General features: G+C 33.9%; 2 protein-coding genes across 3 annotated transcripts; one reads left to right on the forward strand and one right to left on the reverse strand.

The window, feature by feature from the left end:
- Positions 1 to 6988: 6988 nt before the first annotated feature.
- Positions 6989 to 18340, reverse strand: LOC139499206 (uncharacterized). 2 transcript variants are annotated; one of them, XM_071287883.1, is made up of 3 exons: positions 17945 to 18340; positions 12640 to 12789; positions 6989 to 9010 (listed from the first exon to the last, which is right to left on the reverse strand). In XM_071287883.1, the coding sequence occupies exons 1-3, from the start codon at positions 18210 to 18212 to the stop codon at positions 8859 to 8861; spliced, it is 570 nt and encodes a 189-aa protein (XP_071143984.1). In that variant the 5' UTR covers positions 18213 to 18340; the 3' UTR covers positions 6989 to 8858. The 2 variants fall into 2 exon arrangements, with proteins under 2 accessions (XP_071143984.1, XP_071143985.1); XM_071287884.1 differs by lacking the exon at positions 17945 to 18340 and adding an exon at positions 15138 to 15346.
- A 2858-nt stretch (positions 18341 to 21198) lies between these two features.
- LOC139499208 (protein usf-like) lies at positions 21199 to 23367 on the forward strand. Its single transcript, XM_071287885.1, has 3 exons — positions 21199 to 21315; positions 21694 to 22036; positions 22326 to 23367. The coding sequence occupies exons 2-3, from the start codon at positions 21719 to 21721 to the stop codon at positions 22686 to 22688; spliced, it is 681 nt and encodes a 226-aa protein (XP_071143986.1). The 5' UTR covers positions 21199 to 21315; positions 21694 to 21718; the 3' UTR covers positions 22689 to 23367.

Raw genomic sequence — 23367 nt, forward strand, 5'->3', positions numbered from 1 at the left:
CCTTGGATACATTAGTCGTATAAAAACAAAGATAAAAACCCTTCTCCTTGGATACATTAGTCGTATAAAAACAAAGATAAAAACCCTTCTCCTTGGATACATTAGTCGTATAAAAACAAAGATAAAAACCCGTCTCCTTGGATACATTAGTCGTATAAAAACAAAGATAAAACCCCTTCTCCTTGGATACATTAGTCGTATAAAAACAAAGATAAACACCTTTCTCCTTGGATTGATTGATTGATTGATTGTTGGTTGCTTTACGCCGCATTAGCACAAAAAGGCTATATCGCGGCGAGAGCTAATTCGAATATTTTTACAATTTAATACCCCTTCTCCTTGGATACATTAGTCGTATAAAAACAATGATAAACACCCTTCTCCTTGGATACATTAGTCGTATAAAAACAAAGATAAAAACCCTTCTCCTTGGATACATTAGTCGTATAAAAACAAAGATAAAACACCCTTCTCCTTGGATACATTAGTCGTATAAAAATAAAGATAAAAACCCTTCTCCTTGGATACATTGGTCGTATAAAAACAAAGATAAAAACCCTTCTCCTTGGATACATTGGTCGTATAAAAACAAAGATAAACACCCTTCTCCTTGGATACATTAGTCGTATAAAAACAAAGAAAAACACCCTTCTCCTTGGATACATTAGTCGTATAAAAACAAAGATAAACACCCTTCTCCTTTGATAAATTAGTCGTATAAAAACAAAGATAAAAACCCTTCTACTTGGATACATTAGTCGTATAAAAACAAAGAAAAACACCCTTCTCCTTGGATACATTAGTCGTACAAAAACAAAGATAAACACCCTTCTCCTTGGATACATTAGTTGTATGAAAACAAAGAAAAACACCCTTCTCCTTGGATACATTAGTCGTATAAAAACAAAGATAAACACCCTTCTCCTTGGATACATTAGTCGTATAAAAACAAAGATAAACACCCTTCTCCTTGGATACATTAGTCGTATAAAAACAAAGATAAACACCCTTCTCCTTGGATACATTAGTCGTATAAAAACAAAGATAAACACCCTTCTCCTTGGATACATTAGTCGTATAAAAACAAAGATAAACACCCTTCTCCTTGGATACATTAGTCGTATAAAAACAAAGAAAAACACCCTTCTCCTTGGATACATTAGTCGTATAAAAATAAAGATAAAAACCCTTCTCCTTGGATACATTGGTCGTATAAAAACAAAGATAAAAACCCTTCTCCTTGGATACATTGGTCGTATAAAAACAAAGATAAACACCCTTCTCCTTGGATACATTAGTCGTATAAAAACAAAGATAAACACCTTTCTCCTTGGATACATTAGTCGTATAAAAACAAAGATAAACACCCTTCTCCTTGGAACATTAGTCGTATAAAAACAAAGATAAAAACCCTTTTCCTTGGAACATTAGTCGTATAAAAACAAAGATAAACACCCTTCTCCTTGGATACATTAGTCGTATAAAAACAAAGATAAACACCCTTTTCCTTGGATACATTAGTCGTATAAAAACAAAGATAAACACCCTTCTCCTTGGATACATTAGTCGTATAAAAACAAAGATAAACACCCTTCTCCTTGGATACATTAGTCGTATAAAAACAAAGAAAAACACCCTTCTCCTTGGAACATTAGTCGTATAAAAACAAAGATAAACACCCTTCTCCTTGGATACATTAGTCGTATAAAAAACAAAGATAAACACCCTTTTCCTTGGATACATTAGTCGTATAAAAACAAAGATAAACACCCTTCTCCTTGGATACATTAGTCGTATAAAAACAAAGATAAACACCCTTCTCCTTGGATACATTAGTCGTATAAAAACAAAGATAAACACCCTTCTCCTTGGATACATTAATCGTATAAAAACAAAGATAAACACCCTTCTCCTTGGATACATTAGTCGTATAAAAACAAAGATAAACACCCTTCTCCTTGGATACATTAGTCGTATAAAAACAAAGATAAACACCCTTCTCCTTGGATACATTAGTCGTATAAAAACAAAGATAAACACCCTTCTCCTTGGATACATTAGTCGTATAAAAACAAAGATAAAAACCCTTCTCCTTGGATACATTAGTCGTATAAAAACAAAGAAAAACACCCTTCTCCTTGGATACATTAGTCGTATAAAAACAAAGATAAACACCCTTCTCCTTGGATACATTAGTCGTATAAAAACAAAGATAAACACCCTTCTCCTTGGATACATTAGTCGTATAAAAACAAAGAAAAACACCCTTCTTCTTGGATACATTAGTCGTATAAAAACAAAGATAAACACCCTTCTTCTTGGATACATTAGTCGTATAAAAACAAAGATAAACACCCTTCTCCTTGGATACATTAGTCGTATAAAAACAAAGATAAACACCCTTCTCCTTGGAACATTAGTCGTATAAAAACAAAGATAAACACCCTTCTCCTTGGATACATTAGTCGTATAAAAACAAAGATAAACACCCTTCTCCTTGGATACATTAGTCGTATAAAAACAAAGATAAACACCCTTCTCCTTGGATACATTAGTCGTATAAAAACAAAGATAAAAACCCTTCTACTTGGATACATTAGTCGTATAAAAACAAAGATAAACACCCTTCTCCTTGGATACATTAGTCGTATAAAAACAAAGATAAACACCCGGATAGATAAAAGCTATTTACAGTAGTATACCGCTGTTCAAAAGTCATAATATATCGATTGAAAGAAAACAAATGCGGATTGCTTTGTCTTCGGGAGTTTCGGATGTTTGCCTATGAATTTAGTTGGTCATGTTTCCTTTCTCCTCTATAGTATCGTTGTTTGGTTTTTTTTTGGTTGCTTTGTCTTCCAGAGTTTCGGATGTTTGCCTATGAATTTAGTTGGTCATGTTGCTTTCTCCACTAGAGTTTCGATTTTCATGGTGCTTTAATTTGCCTTCGTGAGTTTTCGATGTTTACCTATGAAAATAGTTGGTAAAGTTGCTTTCTCCTCGAGAGTTTCGGTTTTAATGTGTCTGTGTCTTCGAGAGATGCAGAAGGTATCATATGCATTTATTTAGTTGTGTTTGTTAATCTTCAGAAGTTAGCCTTTAGGATTTCTTGAGTTATGTTGATTCATCTTCGGCCGTTTCCAAAATTAATCGATAATTATTTTATTGCTTGAATTGAAACAACATATGAGCAGCGTCGAATAGAAATCGGCCTTATTCAAGTGCAGGTTTGCATGTACATGTAGCAGACTTTCTATTCTATTTTCATTATTTTACTTGGCGGCATTTTGATCAAGGTTAGAGTTGTCTTTCTGACATTGTTTAACATCTCCCCCTTATTTTATTGATTTTGCATTTACATTTTTATTTTTCCGTTTGAATGGTTTTACATTAGTAATTTGTTTTGTCCTTTATAGCTTGCTATTCGGTGTGAGTCAAGGCTCCGTGTTGGTGACAATACTTTGAATTTATAATGGTTTACCTTTAGAAATTGTGACTTGGATGGAGAGTTGTCTCATTGGCACTCATATCAATAAAATTGAGAATGGAAATGAAGAATGTTTCAAAGAGACAACAACCCGACCATAGAACAGATAACAGCAGACGGTCACCAACAGGTCTTCAAATCTTCTTATATCTATTTGATTGTTTTTTAACTCTTAAATACGTAATAAAGATGATTATCGGTCTATTTTATATGGGTTCTTTTATATCAACTAATATTTTCAAACGGTTACATATTGCAATTGTGCCTAGAGATTTTGTCAATCCGAAATAGGCTAACAGATGTATTGATAATCATTTGCATAAGGTCGATTTCTAACCCGATTTCCTAATTATCGTGATAATCATTTGCATAAGGTCGATTTCTATCCTGATTTCTTAATCATCGTGATAATCATTTGCATAAGGTCGATTTCTATCCTGATTTCTTAATCATCGTGATAATCATTTACATAAGGTCGATTTCTATCCTGATTTCTTAATCATCGTGATAATCATTTGCATAAGGTCGATTTCTATCCTGATTTCTTAATCATCATGATAATCATTTGCATAAGGTCGATTTCTAACCCGATTTCTTAATTATCGTGATAATCATTTGCATAAGGTCGATTTTTAACCCGATTTCTTAATTATCGTGATAATCATTTGCATAAAGTCGATTTCTAACCCGATTTCTTAATTATCGTGATAATCATTTGCATAAGGTCGATTTCTAACCAGATTTCTTAATTATCGTGATAATCTAAATTACATTAAAGATACCACTGTATCATTGTATTTATAAAATCATTTAGACATTTTTAATTCAACCTTAGATTAGTTCTAAAGTATTATATTGCGAAAAAGTTCTCTTCAATATAGCGATAAAATTTAGAATGGAAATGGAGAATGTGTCAAAAGAGACAAAAACAAAAGACAAAAGAAGAAAACAGCCGAAGGCCACCAATGGTCCTCAACACATCGAGAAAGTCTTCAAGAAAGGCCACCAATGGTCCTCAACACATCGAGAAAGTCTTCAAGGCCACCAATGGTCCTCAACACATCGAGAAAGTCTTCAAGGCCACCAATGGTCCTCAACACATCGAGAAAGTCTTCAAGGCCATCAATGGTCCTCAACACATCGAGAAAGTCTTCAAGGCCACCAATGGTCCTCAACACATCGAGAAAGTCTTCAAGGCCACCAATGGTCCTCAACACATCGAGAAAGTCTTCAAGGCCACCAATGGTCCTCAACACATCGAGAAAGTCTTCAAGAAAGGCCACCAATGGTCCTCAACACATCGAGAAAGTCTTCAAGGCCACCAATGGTCCTCAACACATCGAAAAAGTCTTCAAGGCCACCAATGGTCCTCAACACATCGAGAAAGTCTTCAAGAAGGCCACCAATGGTCCTCAACACATCGAGAAAGTCTTCAAGGCCACCAATGGTCCTCAACACATCAAGAAAGTCTTCAAGGCCACCAATGGTCCTCAACACATCGAGAAAGTCTTCAAGGCCACCAATGGTCCTCAACACATCGAGAAAGTCCAATGGTCCTCAACACATCGAGAAAGTCTTCAAGAAGGCCACCAATGGTCCTCAACACACCGAGAAAGTCCAATGGTCCTCAACACATCGAGAAAGTCTGCAAGAAGGCCACCAATGGTCCTCAACACATCGAGAAAGTTTTCAAGGCCACCAATGGTCCTCAACACATCGAGAAAGTCTTCAAGGCCACCAATGGTCCTCAACACATCGAGAAAGTCTTCAAGGCCACCAATGGTCCTCAATACATCGAGAAAGTCTTCAAGAAAGCGATACTTATAAATGTAATAATAATTGCATAATTGCCAAATATAACTTAGCTATATAGCTTGTTCATTCGCTGCCAACTGAACCATTCTTAAAACATATTTCTACATTTAAGAGTTTTAGTTGTGTTGGTTTATTGTGAGGTTCACTTAGAACATCAGTTCCAATAACACTGATTTATCAATATGTCACATATTTCCACTAATCTATAACGACAGTTTTCTATTATTGTGTATGACCTAGTATTGTAATGACTGTCTCTTGTAATCTTTCAAGCCATAAGTTCTAGATTTACTGTACGACAAACTAGTTTATTATCAATTTGCATACAAGGAAGGAGCGATTTCCAGACAATTTCTATTGATGTATTTCAAAGTAACCACTAATCTGTTTATCGAACTTAATTTATTAAGAAATAAGCACGCTGGGTTATTTCAACCTTATAAACTGGCGGGACATTTCTGCTGAATTCGTATCAAATACATTCAAAATAACGTCATTTATGATTTTTACAGAATAATGTGAAAATGGCGTTAACAAACATAAACATGATAAAGTAGAATAAGAATGATCAAGAATGCACACCCTGAAATGTCTTGCCTTGTTTACTTGTATGTATGATCAAGAACGCACACCCTGAAATGTCTTGCCTTGTTTACTTGTATGTATGATCAAGAACGCACACCCTGAAATGTCTTGCCTTGTTTACTTGTATGTATGATCAAGAATGCACCCTGAAATGTCTTCATTACTTGTATGTATGATCAAGAATGCACCCTGAAATGTCTTGTTTACTTGTATGTATGATCAAGAATGCACACCCTGAAATGTCTTGTTTACTTGTATGTATGATCAAGAATGCACACCCTGAAATGTCTTGTTTACTTGTATGTATGATCAAGAATGCACACCCTGAAATGTCTTGTTTACTTGTATGTATGATCAAGAATGCACACCCTGAAATGTCTTGTTTACTTGTATGTATGATCAAGAATGCACCCTGAAATGTCTTGTTTACTTGTATGTTTGATCAAGAATGCACACCCTGAAATGTCTTGCCTAGTTTACTTGTATGTATGATCAAGAATGCACCCTGAAATGTCTTGTTTACTTGTATGTATGATCAAGAATGCACACCCTGAAATGTCTTGCCTTGTTTACTTGTATGTATGATCAAGAATGCACACCCTGAAATGTCTTGCCTAGTTTACTTGTATGTATGATCAAGAATGCACCCTGAAATGTCTTGTTTACTTGTATGTTTGATCAAGAATGCACACCCTGAAATGTCTTGCCTAGTTTACTTGTATGTATGATCAAGAATGCACCCTGAAATATCTTGTTTACTTATATGTATGATCAAGAATGCACACCCTGAAATGTCTTGCCTTGTTTACTTGTATGTATGATCAAGAATGCACACCCTGAAATGTCTTGCCTTGTTTACTTGTATGTATGATCAAGAATGCACACCCTGAAATGTCTTGACTTGTTTACTAGTTTTGTATGTAACAGGAAGGTTTTCTTATATTTTTTGTATAAGTATCATATAACTAGCAATAATGATTCTCACGGTGATCTCTCTCTTAAATGTTTTACTACGCTTTTTGTTGTTGGTCTGCTGTCACAATGAGGATTAATTTACATCACGTATCACTGTATTGATTGTCACAATTGATAATACATAAAGTATTTGAATTAAATTTTAATATGAAATTATAGAGAAATAACATATAGTTACTAAACAAAAAGCAGTGTATCACAAAAACAATGAGTTGGCACAAAAACAATGTAGTCATATACAAAACATACAAAAGAAGTGGGGTTTGCATGCGACATGAGTATCACATTACCACCCGTCTCGTTACAAATAGCTATACACTGATATGGAATTCTTGGGTATTAAATGTTCAATACAATGGCCCTTACCCACTGTAACGTTAAAATTAGGTAAATATAAATTTTACACATGCAAGTCTATTTTTCTGGTAGTCCATCTTTTACTTCTTATGAAAACAAAGACATGATTAATCTGTTCAATTGACTCGGTCATGGCAGATCAAGGAAAGGGAGGTAACAATTGACTCGGTCATGGCAGATCAAGGAAAGGGAGGTAACAATTGACTCGGTCATGGCAGATCAAGGAAAGGGAGGTAACAATTGACTCGGTCATGGCAGATCAAGGAAAGGGAGGTAACAATTGACTCGGTCATGGCAGATCAAGGAAAGGGAGGTAACAATTGACTCGGTCATGGCAGATCAAGGAAAGGGAGGTAACAATTGACTCGGTCATGGCAGATCAAGGAAAGGGAGGTAACAATTGACTCGGTCATGGCAGATAAAGGAAAGGAAGGTAACAATGATATTTTTGAGTACTTGGGATGTCAAAGGACCACTTATTGCGAAAAAAAACGCTTACCCTGAACAACACTCAAACTCTATTTGCAAGTGCTAATTTTACGATTATATACTAATTATGTAATTAATTCATTCAGACATTAAAGAAAGAAAGAAAAAGAAACAGAAGTGAAGGCCGCAACTTTCACAAAAATAACTAAATTAGAACTCGACTCTACTCAATCTCCGGCGCAGAGATCATATCCGTTCCGTTCAATACTGCATAACACTGCACTCAATATGAAATTTTGCAAATTACTAACCAGACGCGAATAGAAATGATATAAATGTCTTGTAGATTTAGAAGATAACGGCACACATTGAACAAATAGATTCAATATAAACGGTTGTAGGGGACGTAATGGAATTGCAGTGAGTTGGGAACTTTTGCTCAATTTATATGGTCCCACTGTTAATTCTTGATGAAAACAACAAATTCGTGCGCGTACCGATTTGTAGTGTGTTGCAGAATTTTCATATTCATCTCTTAAGGACAAGAGTGTATTCAGTTCTCACCCAGTAAGGTTATTTATTTATTTCTCAAATTTCTTTAAATCCCCCCTTATCGTCCATACAATAGACTCTTAGGTGTACATTATCAGCTATCGCCACAATAAGCACCTATAAGACCAACATCATCGGACAAGAAACCATAAAAATAAGGAAAAAAACTATTAACTTGTCTGTCGTAAAGGACGACCATTTGATAGTCAAGGGGGGAGGATATTCAACTGAATATAGTCTCAAACAGGACAAGACGAAGCACTGAATACATTCATTACATGAAATACTTGTGTACAAAATAGAAAATAAATCTTCGCTATGTACCATGCATAAACAAAATCAGCGAGGCTTGCATAAAGGGGACAATGATTATTCCGTCAGAGAAAAATTCTTCTGTTTTAAGTTCCGGAATATCTGAGAACTGCTACATCCGTAGTGATTTCATATTCAAATGTAACACTATGAGTATACCACTTCTTGTATACATGAAGAATCGGTATACATGACATCTACTTCGTATGTTGTAAATTCATATTCAAAATGTAACACCATGATTTTACTTGCACTTCCGGTAAACATGGCCCCTGCTTCGTCTGTTGTAAATTTAAATTTAAATGTAACCCCATGAGTTTACCACTTTCGGTATACAAGGCACGTGCTACGTCTGTTGTAAATTTAAATTCAGATGTAGCACCATCAGAATACCACTTCCGGTATACATTGCACCTGCTATAACTGTCAATCCATACGACCAGGATAAGTCCCGATTTTTAGCTCCATATATCACAATCCCTAGTACTGTAAATCCAGCTGCAAAATAAAACAAAAAATAAATTGGGAATTATGCCCCTGCTTGCATATCATATGCAGTTATAAAGGAACATAACAGTTTGTATTTGGTCTGTATTTTGTGGTAATAAGCATTGTGTATAAGTTTTTGTTCAGTTACACTGAAGTTGGAGAACGGGAACGAACAATTCAGCATTTTTTTCCAGTTCTAAATAGGCATTACTCAAGAATGGTAAAAGTGACGTACGTACAGACGGACGGACAAGGGGCATAACAATGGTTCGTGAAGTATTACAGTGTACTCAAAAATGATCCCTTTATTTTTTTATAGAATAGCTATTCAAGTATAGATGACATGGATAACTTTAGTAAATTTGTTTTAAGTCTTAGGTTATATGTCTTTCATACGATTTTAATTTTTGCGATATTGAGTAAAATCCTGTTTTATTCATATAAATAATTTCAGAAAGCGAGTTTGAATTACTGTCGCATTTTTCGCAATAATAAAAACATCGCAATAACTTCTAAATCTACATTATGTAAATATGATGTTTTGCACTTTTATTATTCTGGCGCTGTTTTGTGAACTGTCACAGTGCTCTTTTGTGTACTATCACAGTACAGTTTTGTGTACTGTCACAGTGCTGTTTTGTGTACTGTCACAGTGCTATTTTATGTTCTGTCACAGTGCTCTTTTGTGTACTGTCACAGTGCTGTTTTTGTGTACTGTCACAGTACTGTTTTGTGTACTGTCACAGTTCTGTTTTGTGTACTGTCACAGTGCTATTTTATATTCTGTCACAGTGCTCTTTTGTGTACTGTCACAGTGCTATTTATGTTCTATCACAGTGCTCTTTTGTGTACTGTCATAGTGCTATTTTGTGTACGTTACAGTGCTTTTTTTGTACTGTCACAGTGTTGTTTTGTGTACTGTCACAGTACTGTGTTGTGTACAGTCACAGTGCTGTTTTGTGTACTGTCACAGTGATGTTTTGTGTACTGTCACAGTGCTGTTTTATGTACTGTCACAGTGCTGTTTTGTGTACTGTCATAGTGCTGTTTTGTGTACTGTCACAGTACTGTTTTGTGTAGTCACAGTGCTATTTTGTTTTGTGTACTGTCACAGTGATGTTTTATGTACTGTCACAGTACTGTTTTGTGTACTGTCGCAGTGCTGTTTTGTGTACTGTCACAGTGCTGTTTTGTGTACTGTCATAGTACTGTTTTGTGTACTGTCACAGTGTTGTTTTGTGTACTGTCACAGTACTGTTTTGTGAACTGTCACAGTGTTGTTTTGTGTACTGTCACAGTACTGTTTTGTGTACTGTCACAGTACTGTTTTGTGTACTGTCACAGTGCTCTTTTATATTCTGTCACAGTGCTGTTTTGTGTACTGTCACAGTTCTGTTTTGTGTACTGTCACAGTGCTATTTTATATTCTGTCACAGTGCTCTTTTGTGTACTATCACAGTGCTGTTTTTGTATTGTCACAGTGCTTTTTTTGTACTGTCACAGTGCTGTTTTGTGTACTGTCACAGTGCTTTTTGTGTACTGTCACAGTACTGTTTTGTGTACTGTCACAATGCTGTTTTGTGTACTGTCACAGTGCTGTTTTGTGTACTGTCAAATTGCTGTTTTGTGTACTGTCACAGTGCTGTTTTGTGTACTGTCACAGTGCTGTTTTGTGTACTGTCACAGTACTGTTTTTTGTACTGTCACAGTGCTGTTTTGTGTACTGTCACAGTGCTCTTTTATATTCTGTCACAGTGCTGTTTTGTGTACTGTCACAGTTCTGTTTTGTGTACTGTCACAGTGCTATTTTATATTCTGTCACAGTGCTCTTTTGTGTACTATCACAGTGCTGTTTTTGTATTGTCACAATGCTTTTTTTGTACTGTCACAGTGCTGTTTTGTGTACTGTCACAGTGCTTTTTGTGTACTGTCACAGTGCTGTTTTGTGTACTGTCACAGTACTGTTTTGTGTACTGTCACAATGCTGTTTTGTGTACTGTCACAGTGCTGTTTTGTGTACTGTCAAATTGCTGTTTTGTGTACTGTCACAGTGCTGTTTTGTGTACTGTCACAGTGCTGTTTTGTGTACTGTCACAGTGCTGTTTTGTGTACTGTCACAGTACTGTTTTGTGTACTGTCACAGTGCTGTTTTGTGTACTGTCACAGTGCTATTTTATGTTGTCACAGTGCTCTTTTGTGTACTATCACAGTAGTTTTATGTACTATTACAGTGCTGTTTTGTTAATTTCAGCATGCATGTTTATATATTTGATGTCTGCCATTTACCCCATTGGGTTTAATTGGCATTTAAATAAATAAAATTATATAAAAAAATAGAAATAATGTGGTACAATTTAAGAGAAATCACAAAATTGATTTGAAGGATTTATGATAGCTATTGCACTGTAAGACCTATGTAGCTATTGTACTGTAGGTTTGAGATCGTTATTTAATTGTATATCTGAGATTATCATTGAAATATTCAAGATAATCAGATGTTGTATGATTGTCGATGAGAAATTATCCATTAAAGACCAAAGAAAAGACAACCCCCAGTGAACTAAAGTCTCCTTGGTTGAATATAATAGTCCTTATTTTATGCTAAATTCTGTGTCATTTTGTTTTTAGTGGAAAGTTGTCTCATTGAACATCATACCACATCTTCTTATTTTTATAAGATTTTTTTTCATGTAAGCTGGATAAAGTACAACTACATATTACTACTTCCGAGGGTCAGGTGGTCTAGGGATAATTCAGTTAATGGTTTTTTTTTCTTCCTTTTATACAAGTATTAATAATTAGTACACTCTTATAGTCAACGTAATAAGAGATAAGTACTTGTTACATGTGTGACTCTTATAGTCAACATAATAAGTAGATAAGTACTTGTTACATGTGTGACTCTTATAGTCAACGTAATAAGTAGATAAGTACTTGTTACATGTGTGACTCTTATAGTCAACGTAATAAGTAGATAAGTACTTGTTACATGTGTGACTCTTATAGTCAACGTAATAAGTAGATAAGTACTTGTTACATGTGTGACTCTTATAGTCAACGTAATAAGTAGATAAGTACTTGTTACATGTGTGACTCTTATAGTCAACGTAATAAGTAGATAAGTACTTGTTACATGTGTGACTCTTATAGTCAACGTAATAAGTAGATAAGTACTTGTTACATGTGTGACTCTTATAGTCAACGTAATAAGAGATAAGTACTTGTTACATGTGTGACTCTTATAGTCAACATAATAAGTAGATAAGTACTTGTTACATGTGTGACTCTTATAGTCAACATAATAAGTAGATAAGTACTTGTTACATGTGTGACTCTTATAGTCAACGTAATAAGTAGATAAGTACTTGTTACATGTGTGACTCTTATAGTCAACGTAATAAGTAGATAAGTACTTGTTACATGTGTGACTCTTATAGTCAACGTAATAAGTAGATAAGTACTTGTTACATGTGTGACTCTTATAGTCAACGTAATAAGTAGATAAGTACTTGTTACATGTGTGACTCTTATAGTCAACGTAATAAGTAGATAAGTACTTGTTACATGTGTGACTCTTATAGTCAACATTATAAGTAGATAAGTACTTGTTACATGTGTGAAGTAGTATATTATATTACCTGCGATAAACGTAGATACCATTCCAATTATAAATATGGCCTTGTTAGAAGAGGACTGTGGATGGAATATAAACAGCACCAAAAATACTAAGGCCAGGAAAGCAGCGAATAGACCCAATGTTTCCAGCGCCTGTGTAGCTTCAAACCATGCTGAAATATAAATACAATTAAATAGACCCAATGTTTCCAGCGCTTGTGTAGCTTCAAACCATGCTGAATTAAATACAATCAAATAGACCCCATGTTTCCAGCGCTTGTGTGGCTTCAAACCATGCTGAAATATAAATACAATCAAATAGACCCCATGTTTCCAGCGCTTGTGTGGCTTCAAACCATGCTGAAATATAAATACAATCAAATAGACCCCATGTTTCCAGCACTTGTGTGGCTTCAAACCATGCTGAAATATAAATACAATCAAATAGACCCCATGTTTCCAGCGCTTGTGTGGCTTCAAACCATGCTGAAATATAAATACAATCAAATAGACCCCATGTTTCCAGCACTTTTGTGGCTTCAAACCATGCTGAAATATAAATACAATCAAATAGACCCAATGTTTTCAGCGCTTGTGTGGCTTCAAACCATGCTGAAATATAAATACAATCAAATAGACCCAATGTTTCCAGCGCTTGTGTGGCTTCAAACCATGCTAAAACATAAATACAATCAAATAGACCCAATGTTTCCAGCGCTTGTGTGGCTTCAAACCATGCTGAAATATAAAAATCAAATAGACCCCATGTTTCCAGCGCTTGTGTGGCTTCAAACCATGCTGAAACATAAATACAATCAAGTAGACCCGAGATATATAGCATTCCAAATATTGCCAAGGTCTGTGTGTCTTCAAACCCTGCTGAAATATAAAAACAATCAAAAAGAGCCTATATATATAGCAATCCAAATACAGTCAAGGTCTGTGTGGATTCAAATCATATGCTGAAATATAAATACCATCAAATAGACCCTATTTATTTTCAATCATTTTGTGAGCTTCAATTTAACCAAGCTTGTATAAATAAAGTATTTCCCTGGATAGCGTATTATGTTTTATGTGTTATGTTTGAAAGAAGTAAAATATACAAATAAGTAATAAAGAAAAGTCATCAGGCTAGGGGGGTTTATTACTTTAAAGTCATATTTTGCCTCTCCGTAAAATCATCACATCAAAATCCGTCGTGGAGGTCAGAGGTCATGTTGTGACACATCACTGGTTACAAAAGAGATGCTTGCTTTTCTTCAGGGGAATTTGAGGTTTTATTATGAATAAATAATGTATTCTAAATTAGTTTGTATGTACGGAGCAATACTGTGTTATGCAAATTACCCTGTCTAGTTTTTTTACAACGTTTTACAATCAATTGCAAAATGAACTGTCTTTGATTCTTTTACCAAAGACGCCGGTTATATTTTATTTTGAAATAAAGAAAAATATAAAATCCAAATTAGCCATAGGATAATTTGGAAATAGGATAATTTGGAAATGAACATTTCTCTATATTTCAGGAAAGAATCATACCATGGTAAAAGAAAGACAATTCACTCTTGTAAACAGTACATCTCGTTGATACCAATTTAATTTTACTTGAAAAGGATAAAATGATATGAGTTTTACTTAAGTTAACATTAAGGGAATAGTGTAGAATTCGAAAGAAAGATTGAGCACTAGATTGAAAATCAAAGATCAAAAAAACAAAAATTATATGCAAAATGTTGAGATATTTTTCAAAACTGATTCCTTAACCATGTTAACAGTGATTCATTAACCATGTCAAAACTGATTCCTTAACCATGTTAACAGGGATGGTGCTCATTGCAGATAATTAGATTGGATAAAATTTAGAATAAGGACATCATGCTTAATTTGAATAAATATTTTAATACATATAATTCTTTTTAAAACCAATCTTATATCTCAGGAGCCTGTAATTCAGTGGTTGTCGTTTGTTTATATGTTTATGTGTTACATATTTGTCTTTCCTTCATTTTTTTTATATAAATAAGGCCGTTAGTTTTCTCGTTTGAATTGTATAACATTGTCTTATCGGGGTCTTTAATAGCTGACTATGCGGTATGGTCTTTGCTCATTGTTGAAGGCCGTACGGTGATATATAGTTGTTAATGTCTGTGTCATTTTGGTCTCTTGTGGACAGTTGTCTCATTGGCAATCATACCACATCTTCTTTTTTATATTATACAGATCTCTTAATTAGACTATAAGAAGATAAACTTGAAACAGCTGATAATTCAGTAATAAACAGCTGATCCACTCATTTCACTTTAGATAATTCAGTAAAAATTAAAACTAGACATTACCGAGGGGTCTTATATTGATACTAAAACCAGTATCATTAGCCCGTCATTCATTACATACCTATATCTGAACAGTTACTGAGACATATAAATGTGTAACATTTTTCAAGTATTCCACAGTCCTTAAGAAAAATATTTATCCACTGACCAGTAGGGAGTACGATAGCCCGTCATTCAATACGTACCTATATCTGAACAGTTACTGAGACATATAAATGTGTAACAAGTATTCCATAGTCCTTTAGAAGAATATTTATCCACTGACCAATAAGGCGTACCAAACCCCAGTACATGGAATGTAAACCCGACCCCAAACACAAAGAAAAACGTCCGAATTAAAGTCACAATCTTCTTAAAGTCGTACATTTCACTGACGTTATAATAATTGGCAGTATCAAAAATAATTTACTTGTCTTTTTTTCAAGATGACAAGTTTTAAGTCACATTAACAAGTGTACCTGTTATTAATTATTTTTTTCAGGTTAGACAACAGGTGTGACCCCGGGGAGTTTTGTGATAAATAAAGATTGTGATTTATATCTGTAACCATTGGGCGGTTATGTTATGTCAGGTGTTATATGACAATTATAGACAGTCATAATTCTATATCATGTATATACAAAATCATCAACCCAAAGCAAATGTGAACATCTATTCCACTGACCAATAAGGAGTACGATAGCCCGTCATTCATTACATACCTATATCTGAACAGTTACGGAGATATATAAATGTGTAACAAGTATTCCATAGTCCTTTAGAAGAATATTTATCCACTGACCAGTAGGGAGTACGATAGCCCGTCATTCATAACGTACCTATATCTGAACAGTTAACTATAACCAGTATCATTAAGCTCTTCATTCATTACATACCTATATCTGAACAGTTACTGAGACATATAAATGTGTAACAATTATTCCATAGTCCTTTAGAAGAATATTTATCCACTGACCAGTAGGGAGTACGATACCCCGTCATTCAATACATACCTATATCTGAACAGTTACTGAGACATATAAATGTGTAACAATTATTCCATAGTCCTTTAGAAGAATATTTATCCACTAACCAGTAAGGCGTACCAAACCCCAGTACATGGAATGTAAACCCGACCCCAAACACAAAGAAAAACGTCCGAATTAAAGTCACAATCTTCTTAAAGTCGTACATGTCACTGACGTCTGTAGCCCAACTTCGTTATAATAATTGGCAGTATCAAAAATAATTTACTTGTCTTTTTTTTCAAGATGACAAGTTTTATGTCACATTAACAAGTGTACCTGTTATTAATTATTTTTTTCAGGTTAGACAACAGGTGTGACCCCGGGGAGTTTTGTGATAAATAAAAATTGTGATTTATATCTGTAACCATTGGACGGTTATGTTATGTCAGGTGTTATATGACAATTCTATATACAAAATCATCAACCCAAAGCAAATGTGAACATCTATTTTGTTTCAAAAATATGAACTAATAGGAAGACAAAATAACACTTTATTCTTCATCACTTTACTCTCAGACACAAATGTCCGAGTTTTGTGTTTCATTTGTAAAAAATAGTATAGTAAGTATTTTTCTGAAGCTCCTATCAAATGATAAAAAGATAAATAATCAAATAAATAAAATTTTCCCTCACATCATTACAAAATACTGCAAATCTGGTCAGATAAAAGTCTTCCCTCCTGAAAAAAACCACACAAAATGGGGACCAAGACCAATATATATAAGCTAAGAAAACACAATGATATGCCAACCACGAAATAAAATATCAATGTAGACTTTATTAAAAAAATTGTTGTACTGGGTTATTTTTTTATTAGTTCATCAACACTTTATCATATATCGTGATTGTAATATAGAGTTTGTTAATCACTTACATGATTTATAACATGTATACAATACATTTTCACAATTCTGTTTCAAATTAACAGCTTTTATCAAATTAACAGCTTTAATCAAATTAACAGCTTTTTCAAATTAACAGCTTTAATCAAATTAACAGCTTTTATCAAATTAACAGCTTTTATAAAATTAACAGCTTTTATAAAATTAAAAGCTTTTATCAAATTAACAGCTTTTATCAAATTAACAGCTTTTATAAAATTAACAGCTTTTATCAAATTAAAAGCTTTTATCAAATTAACTGCTTTTATTTGTTACAAAAATGGAAAACAACACTCAATAAACTAATTTCTTGAAAGATTTCACGAAGAACGCTCAAAACCTTCGTTAAAGAGGTAAATACAAAAAGAAGATGTGGTATGGTAACGTTGTCAATGATTAAAAGTTCTAAACATGTTAAAAGTAATGAAAAAACCCAAGCAAAAAAAGCTACAAAATATCAGCTATAGAAAGAAAGATAAAATAACAATCGAAACAAATAAATAATAAAAATTAATGCTATTTACCGCAATGTTTCTAGAGTTGGTATTTAATTCATTCAAGTTAACATGGTTAAGGGTTCATTTTTTATATAAATAAGGCCGTCAGTTTTCTCGTTTGAATTGTTTTACATTGTCTTATCGGGGAATTTTATAGCTCACTATGCGGTATGGGCTTTGCTCATTGTTGAAGGCCGTACGGGAACATATAGTTGTGAATGTCTGTGTCATTTTGGTCTCTTGTGGACAGTTGTCTCATTGGCAATCATACATCATCTTCTTTTTTATATATTAACATGGTTAACGCAGTTGACTGTTTTCTTTGTACATGTTATTAAAAACTTATTTTAAAATATGCTAATGCATGTATATTAATGATTATATCCATAGTTTAATATTACAATTAATTAACTATGTTGATATAGGGGAATATCTTGACATATGATTTAGTGTAACAGTCTACTACACTAGTATAGTAATTAATTTGTTCTCAAATATATGGGAAATATTGGCATTTTTTTTTTTATTACACTGTATTCCAACAAACAGACACATCTCCCCCTATCATACTTAATTCGTCCTCTAATTAGCCGAATGATATATTTACCTGCATGATATGGTAGATATTGACACCTATGTTTATTTATTCCACACAGTAGCCACAATCCTGTATGATAGAAATCCTCTCCATGAGACCAGTAAGCAGTTGAAAATCCAACTAAATGTACAATTAGTGAACAAGTTAAAATATTCAAAATAATATAAACCAAACTACAAAACTTGGCACCAGATTTTCCACACGCTGGCATTCTACTAGTGTCATAATGTGCACATAGAATCCCTCTCTCGTCGTCTTCGGAATCGTTATCAGCCATTTTGTAAAAGTTTTAGTTACATGATTAACCTTAATGCACGTCCTACAGAACGTGTGTTAAGGAAATATCAAATTACTCAGAATAAACAGACAGCGCGTAATAAGAAAATCGCAAGTTATTTTTAAAACCTGCTGTAGAATCAATTTATATGTCTTCATGCATATTCTACTTTCTATACATTCTCTTATTCATATCTATCAGATCTTTGGACGAAAGGTTTTCTAGCGTTTTTACTTGTTCTACATGTTCTATTTCAGCAACTTTTAATAATTGTTCTGATAGTTTAAATTGCGACTACGGTCAAAGTGAAAACTACAATGGGTCCGACCTTGCACGACCAGAGCTCTGTTTGAGCGAGTAAATCCGTATCATCTACCATTGAGGGTATAACATATATGCTTCATTTTAGGGGGTAAACATACGCTATCTTTGTGGGTGGTAAGCATAACCTACCATTTAGGGGGGATTTCGGGTGCTCCGGAAGGCAAAAATAATTCAGCTCCACATGTCGCACCTGTAGTGATTATTTTATCGAGTGTTTGATAGATGTGCCAAATCATATATATAGTAATATATCTTTATTTTGATTTAAATGTCATTAATTACGGTAGTGCACAAATATGTGAACAACTTATCTACATACAATTACATGCATACATATGTAACAGTTATTTGAAAAATAAAGTCGAGGTTCGTTTTAGTTACCGGTATTCTGCATACTAGTAAGTTAACAAACGTCCATGGAATATTACTTCCATGAGTGACAATACTTCCACAGAACGATGTCTAGCTGTTTTATTGGTATTACAATTATAGGCTTTCTGTTTTACCTGAAGTTATTGACGAATTTCTTAAAGCAAAAGTCGAAATCTATAAACAAAAACAAAAAAAAAAAACAAAAAACAAGAATGTGTCCATAGTACACGGATGCCCCACTCGCACTATAATTTTCCATGAAATTGGGGTCAAAACTTTAATTTGGAATTAAAATTAGAACGATCATATCATAGGGAACATGTGTACTAAGTTTCAAGTAGTTGTGACTTTAACTTCATCAAAAACTACCTTGACCAAAAACTTTAACCTGAACTTCGCACTTTCATTTTCTATGTTCAGTTGACCATGAAATTGGGGTCAAAACTATAATGTGCCATTAAAATTAGAAAGAACATATCATGGGGAACATGTGTACTAAGTTTCAGGTGGATTGGACTTCAACTTTATCAAAAACTACCTTGACCAAAAACTACCTTGACCAAAAACTTTAACCTGAAGTGGGACGAACGAACGCGGACGGACGGACGAACGGAGGCACAGACCAGAAAACATAATGCCCCTCTTCTATCGTAGGTGGGGCATAAAAATTCAAAGTGTATTTTCTTCGGGAAACAATTCTCCATATTGCCGAGACTGAGCAACAAAAATCAGTCCATAAGACAATTGCAGCGAGGAAAACGTGAAGGTGCTGTAACGATACAGGCAGACGACATTCGTTGATGACCATCAATGACCAGATCAATATGTACTGACAATGCCATGTCAATAGAATTTGATTACGCAAGGAACTTGCGAGAGATGTTTACGGCCGCAACGTCAACATTTAATCAAATCGCCGATGGCAATGACAGACAGATTCATGCCATAAATGTTTTCCGTAAACTTAAATGCAAAAGAATCGACTGCAGAAAACATGTGAAGCCCTGAGTGAGACAAAGGACAAAGTCAAACTAAGATGGCGCAAAACAACTCGGCAAAACATGCCGAACAGTACTATAATATTGGTTGATCTTTCTGACAATCATTTTGGCATTGGTTACAGGAGTCAACAGAGAAAACAAGAGCTCTTAAACCGACTATATCTGATAAATATCATGTCAAATATATATATATATATTTATCAGATAAAGTTATATAGATCCTTCTTCGGCGATATCTCGTTTTTTCTCAATAACATATGCTCAATGAAAATTACATTATATTTTGGAAAAAATGTCTATTGAAAGACGATAATTCAATACTGCAAATGAAAATAAACTGTGAACCTACAAAAAATTTAAAGCGAGGTATGAACTTGAAAAGTACCTTCTACTGTCGTACTGGGTTTAGATAAAAAGGTTACAACAAAATTATGCAAAAATAAGAATAAGATCTAAAGTAGCTTTTGAACGTGGTCGATAAATAAAACAGCATTGTCATACGGTATGTCCCTTATGTAGATGCATTCTATTTTATTATGACATGTGTAGAACTAGAATTCCACTACTAGACGGTCTAGTAATGGACTTCTGGTAAAACTTAACCATATAAGAAAATGTTTTAACGAAATTTCTAATATTGTCCCCTGTTTTATTTGTTTTATTTTGATTCAATGAGTAATGAAAAAAAAATGATTTTATATTTTCTTGAATGTGATATATTAAATATTATTGTTAATTAAACCAGTATAATTGAAATTTATAAAGAGAGAAACAACTATAGTATTCAATGTATGAACTGTGTATGATTCAGGACTAATATTATATAGATTTCAAAACATGCAAAAGAAGATGTGGTGTGAGTGCCAATGAGACAACAATTCATTTAAGTCACAATTTGTAAAAGTAATCCATTATCATGATAAAAGTAAGGGCTTCAACAGTTACACGGAGCGTTGGCTATAACCACTTTGGGGTATCTGAATTGATAACTTTATAGAGGAGGCATGCATGTTGTCAAAAATCATAAGCATTGTTATAAATATTAACATTATTTTTCAATCTACACGTTTGTATTGTTTTCTGTCTCGTTTTGTTATATGATTAAAAATATGTGTTGTCTTTAGTAACGTGAATCCTATTGATTAAATTTTAAAATTCTTATGATTATTCTTATCTACTAACTTCTTCTGTATTAATACACAAAACTTATATCTTGGAACCGCTGAAGTTTATCCTTTAACTATTTTTAAAAGGATTAACTTTTTTTTTTAAACAAGTAATTTTTTTACAGCTTGTCACTTAAGCCTATCTGTGTGTGCTCCAACGCTGGAGGAAAATACTCACGAAAAAAGACTTCCGTTAAGGACATTGTACTGTGTCGGCATCATTTGTATTCAATATCTTTAGTAAGTGTCTTCATAAGTCCCATGTAGTGACATGCTCAAACTTTATTCTTCTTTTGACAACTTTTTCTTCTCTTCATCGTTATTTATTTAATATAAATGCATGCTTGCAGAATAAAGGCATAAATTTGTAATACACTATATCTAGACCAGCTCGGCCTTGAACGTTTCGGTCCAATATCGTAAAAAATCCTATTATATTTATCTTTTAAAACAAAAAAAGATGGAAAAAGTTAAGTATGTTTATCAAATGGAAAGTAGGGAAGAGAAATTTTGGGCAAATTTCTAAAATTTCGATTAAAATTGTAAGGTATGCTGTTTTAAGATTGAGAAAAAAAATGGATGACTGTCCTGTAATCTTTTACTGTATATATATTTCAGCTCCCATTCAAGTATACAATCTAGGATGGCACAGAACAAGGTTACGTTTAAGTCTGATAACAAACTTGGTGACTGTCCAGGAGTTGTGACAGGTGACCCAGCCTTGACAAAGAAAGGGATTGTTGTAATCCAGGAATGGTGGGGTATGAATGAGCAAATTATCCAGGAGGCAGCACTCATAGCCAAGTCAGGGTTTGTGACCTTGAACCCTGACCTTTATAGAGGAAAGGTGGCAACAGATAATGAGACTGCTGGACATTATATGAATGACTTAGACTGGCCAGGAGCTGTGGCTGACATAAAAGGAGCTGTTTTATATCTGAAGAATGCTGGATGTACAAAGGTGGGTTTATATCTGAAGAATGCTGGATGTACAAAGGTGGGTTTATATCTGAAGAATGCTGGATGTACAAAGGTGGGTTTATATCTGAAGAATGCTGGATGTACAAAGGTGGGTTTATATTTGAAGAAAACTGGGTATACAATGGTGGGTTTTATAATAGTCTGAAAAATTATGGGTGTGAATTTTATATCTATTTTATATTTTCAGGTTGATATTACTGGGTTTTGTACATGTTGCATGGGAGTAGCCCTTTTTATATATATGGTTTTTATCTACTTTATATTTTCAGGTTGGTGTTACTGGGTTTTGTATGGGAGGAGCCCTCACTCTAGCCTCAGCAGCATTAGTTCCAGAGGTTGATGCTGCTGCACCATTTTATGGGATTCCAGGCAAAGCACTTTGTGATTTAAAAAATATTAAGTGTCCAGTTCAGTGTCACTTTGGTAACTTAGATACGCTGGAAGGATTCTCTGCTCCTAAAGATCAGGACTTGTTGGAACAAACATTAAAAGAGACCGGCGTTGTTTTTGAATTTTACCGCTATGAGGCTAACCATGCCTTTACCAATACCACTGGCCCTAACTACAACAAAGAATGCTGTGACTTAGCACTGCAACGCATGTGTGAATTCATGGGCAAGAATTTAAGTTGACTTGGACCTCAATTGTAAAACTACACATTATATAATGCTAGTCTAAAACTATACATCATATGATGCTAGTCAAAACTACACATTATATAATGCTAGTCAAAACTACACATTATATAATGCTAGTCTAAAACTATACATCATATGATGCTAGTCAAAACTACACAATATATAATGCTAGTCGAAACTACACATTATATAATGCTAGTCTAAAACTATACATCATATGATGCTAGTCAAAACTACACATTATATAATGCTAGTCAAAACTACACATTATATAATGCTAGTCTAAAACTATACATCATATGATGCTAGTCAAAACTACACAATATATAATGCTAGTCGAAACTACACATTATATAATGCTAGTCTAAAACTATACATCATATGATGCTAGTCAAAACTACACATTATATAATGCTAGTCAAAACTACACATTATATAATGCTAGTCTAAAACTATACATCATATGATGCTAGTCAAAACTACACAATATATAATGCTAGTCGAAACTACACATTATATTATGCTAGTCATTTGATGGTTGGTTGGGTTTATTTGGTGTGCTGGCAGCATTTTGATTCCTATCAGTACTAATTTTTTGTATAAAGTGTAGTTTTTACATGTTTAAAACTGTTTGAAAAAATATTAAATGAGAAAATCATCATCTGAGAAAGAA

The sequence above is a fragment of the Mytilus edulis genome, chromosome 12, assembly GCF_963676685.1.
Source record: "Mytilus edulis chromosome 12, xbMytEdul2.2, whole genome shotgun sequence".
Taxonomy (NCBI): Eukaryota; Metazoa; Mollusca; class Bivalvia; order Mytilida; family Mytilidae; genus Mytilus; species Mytilus edulis.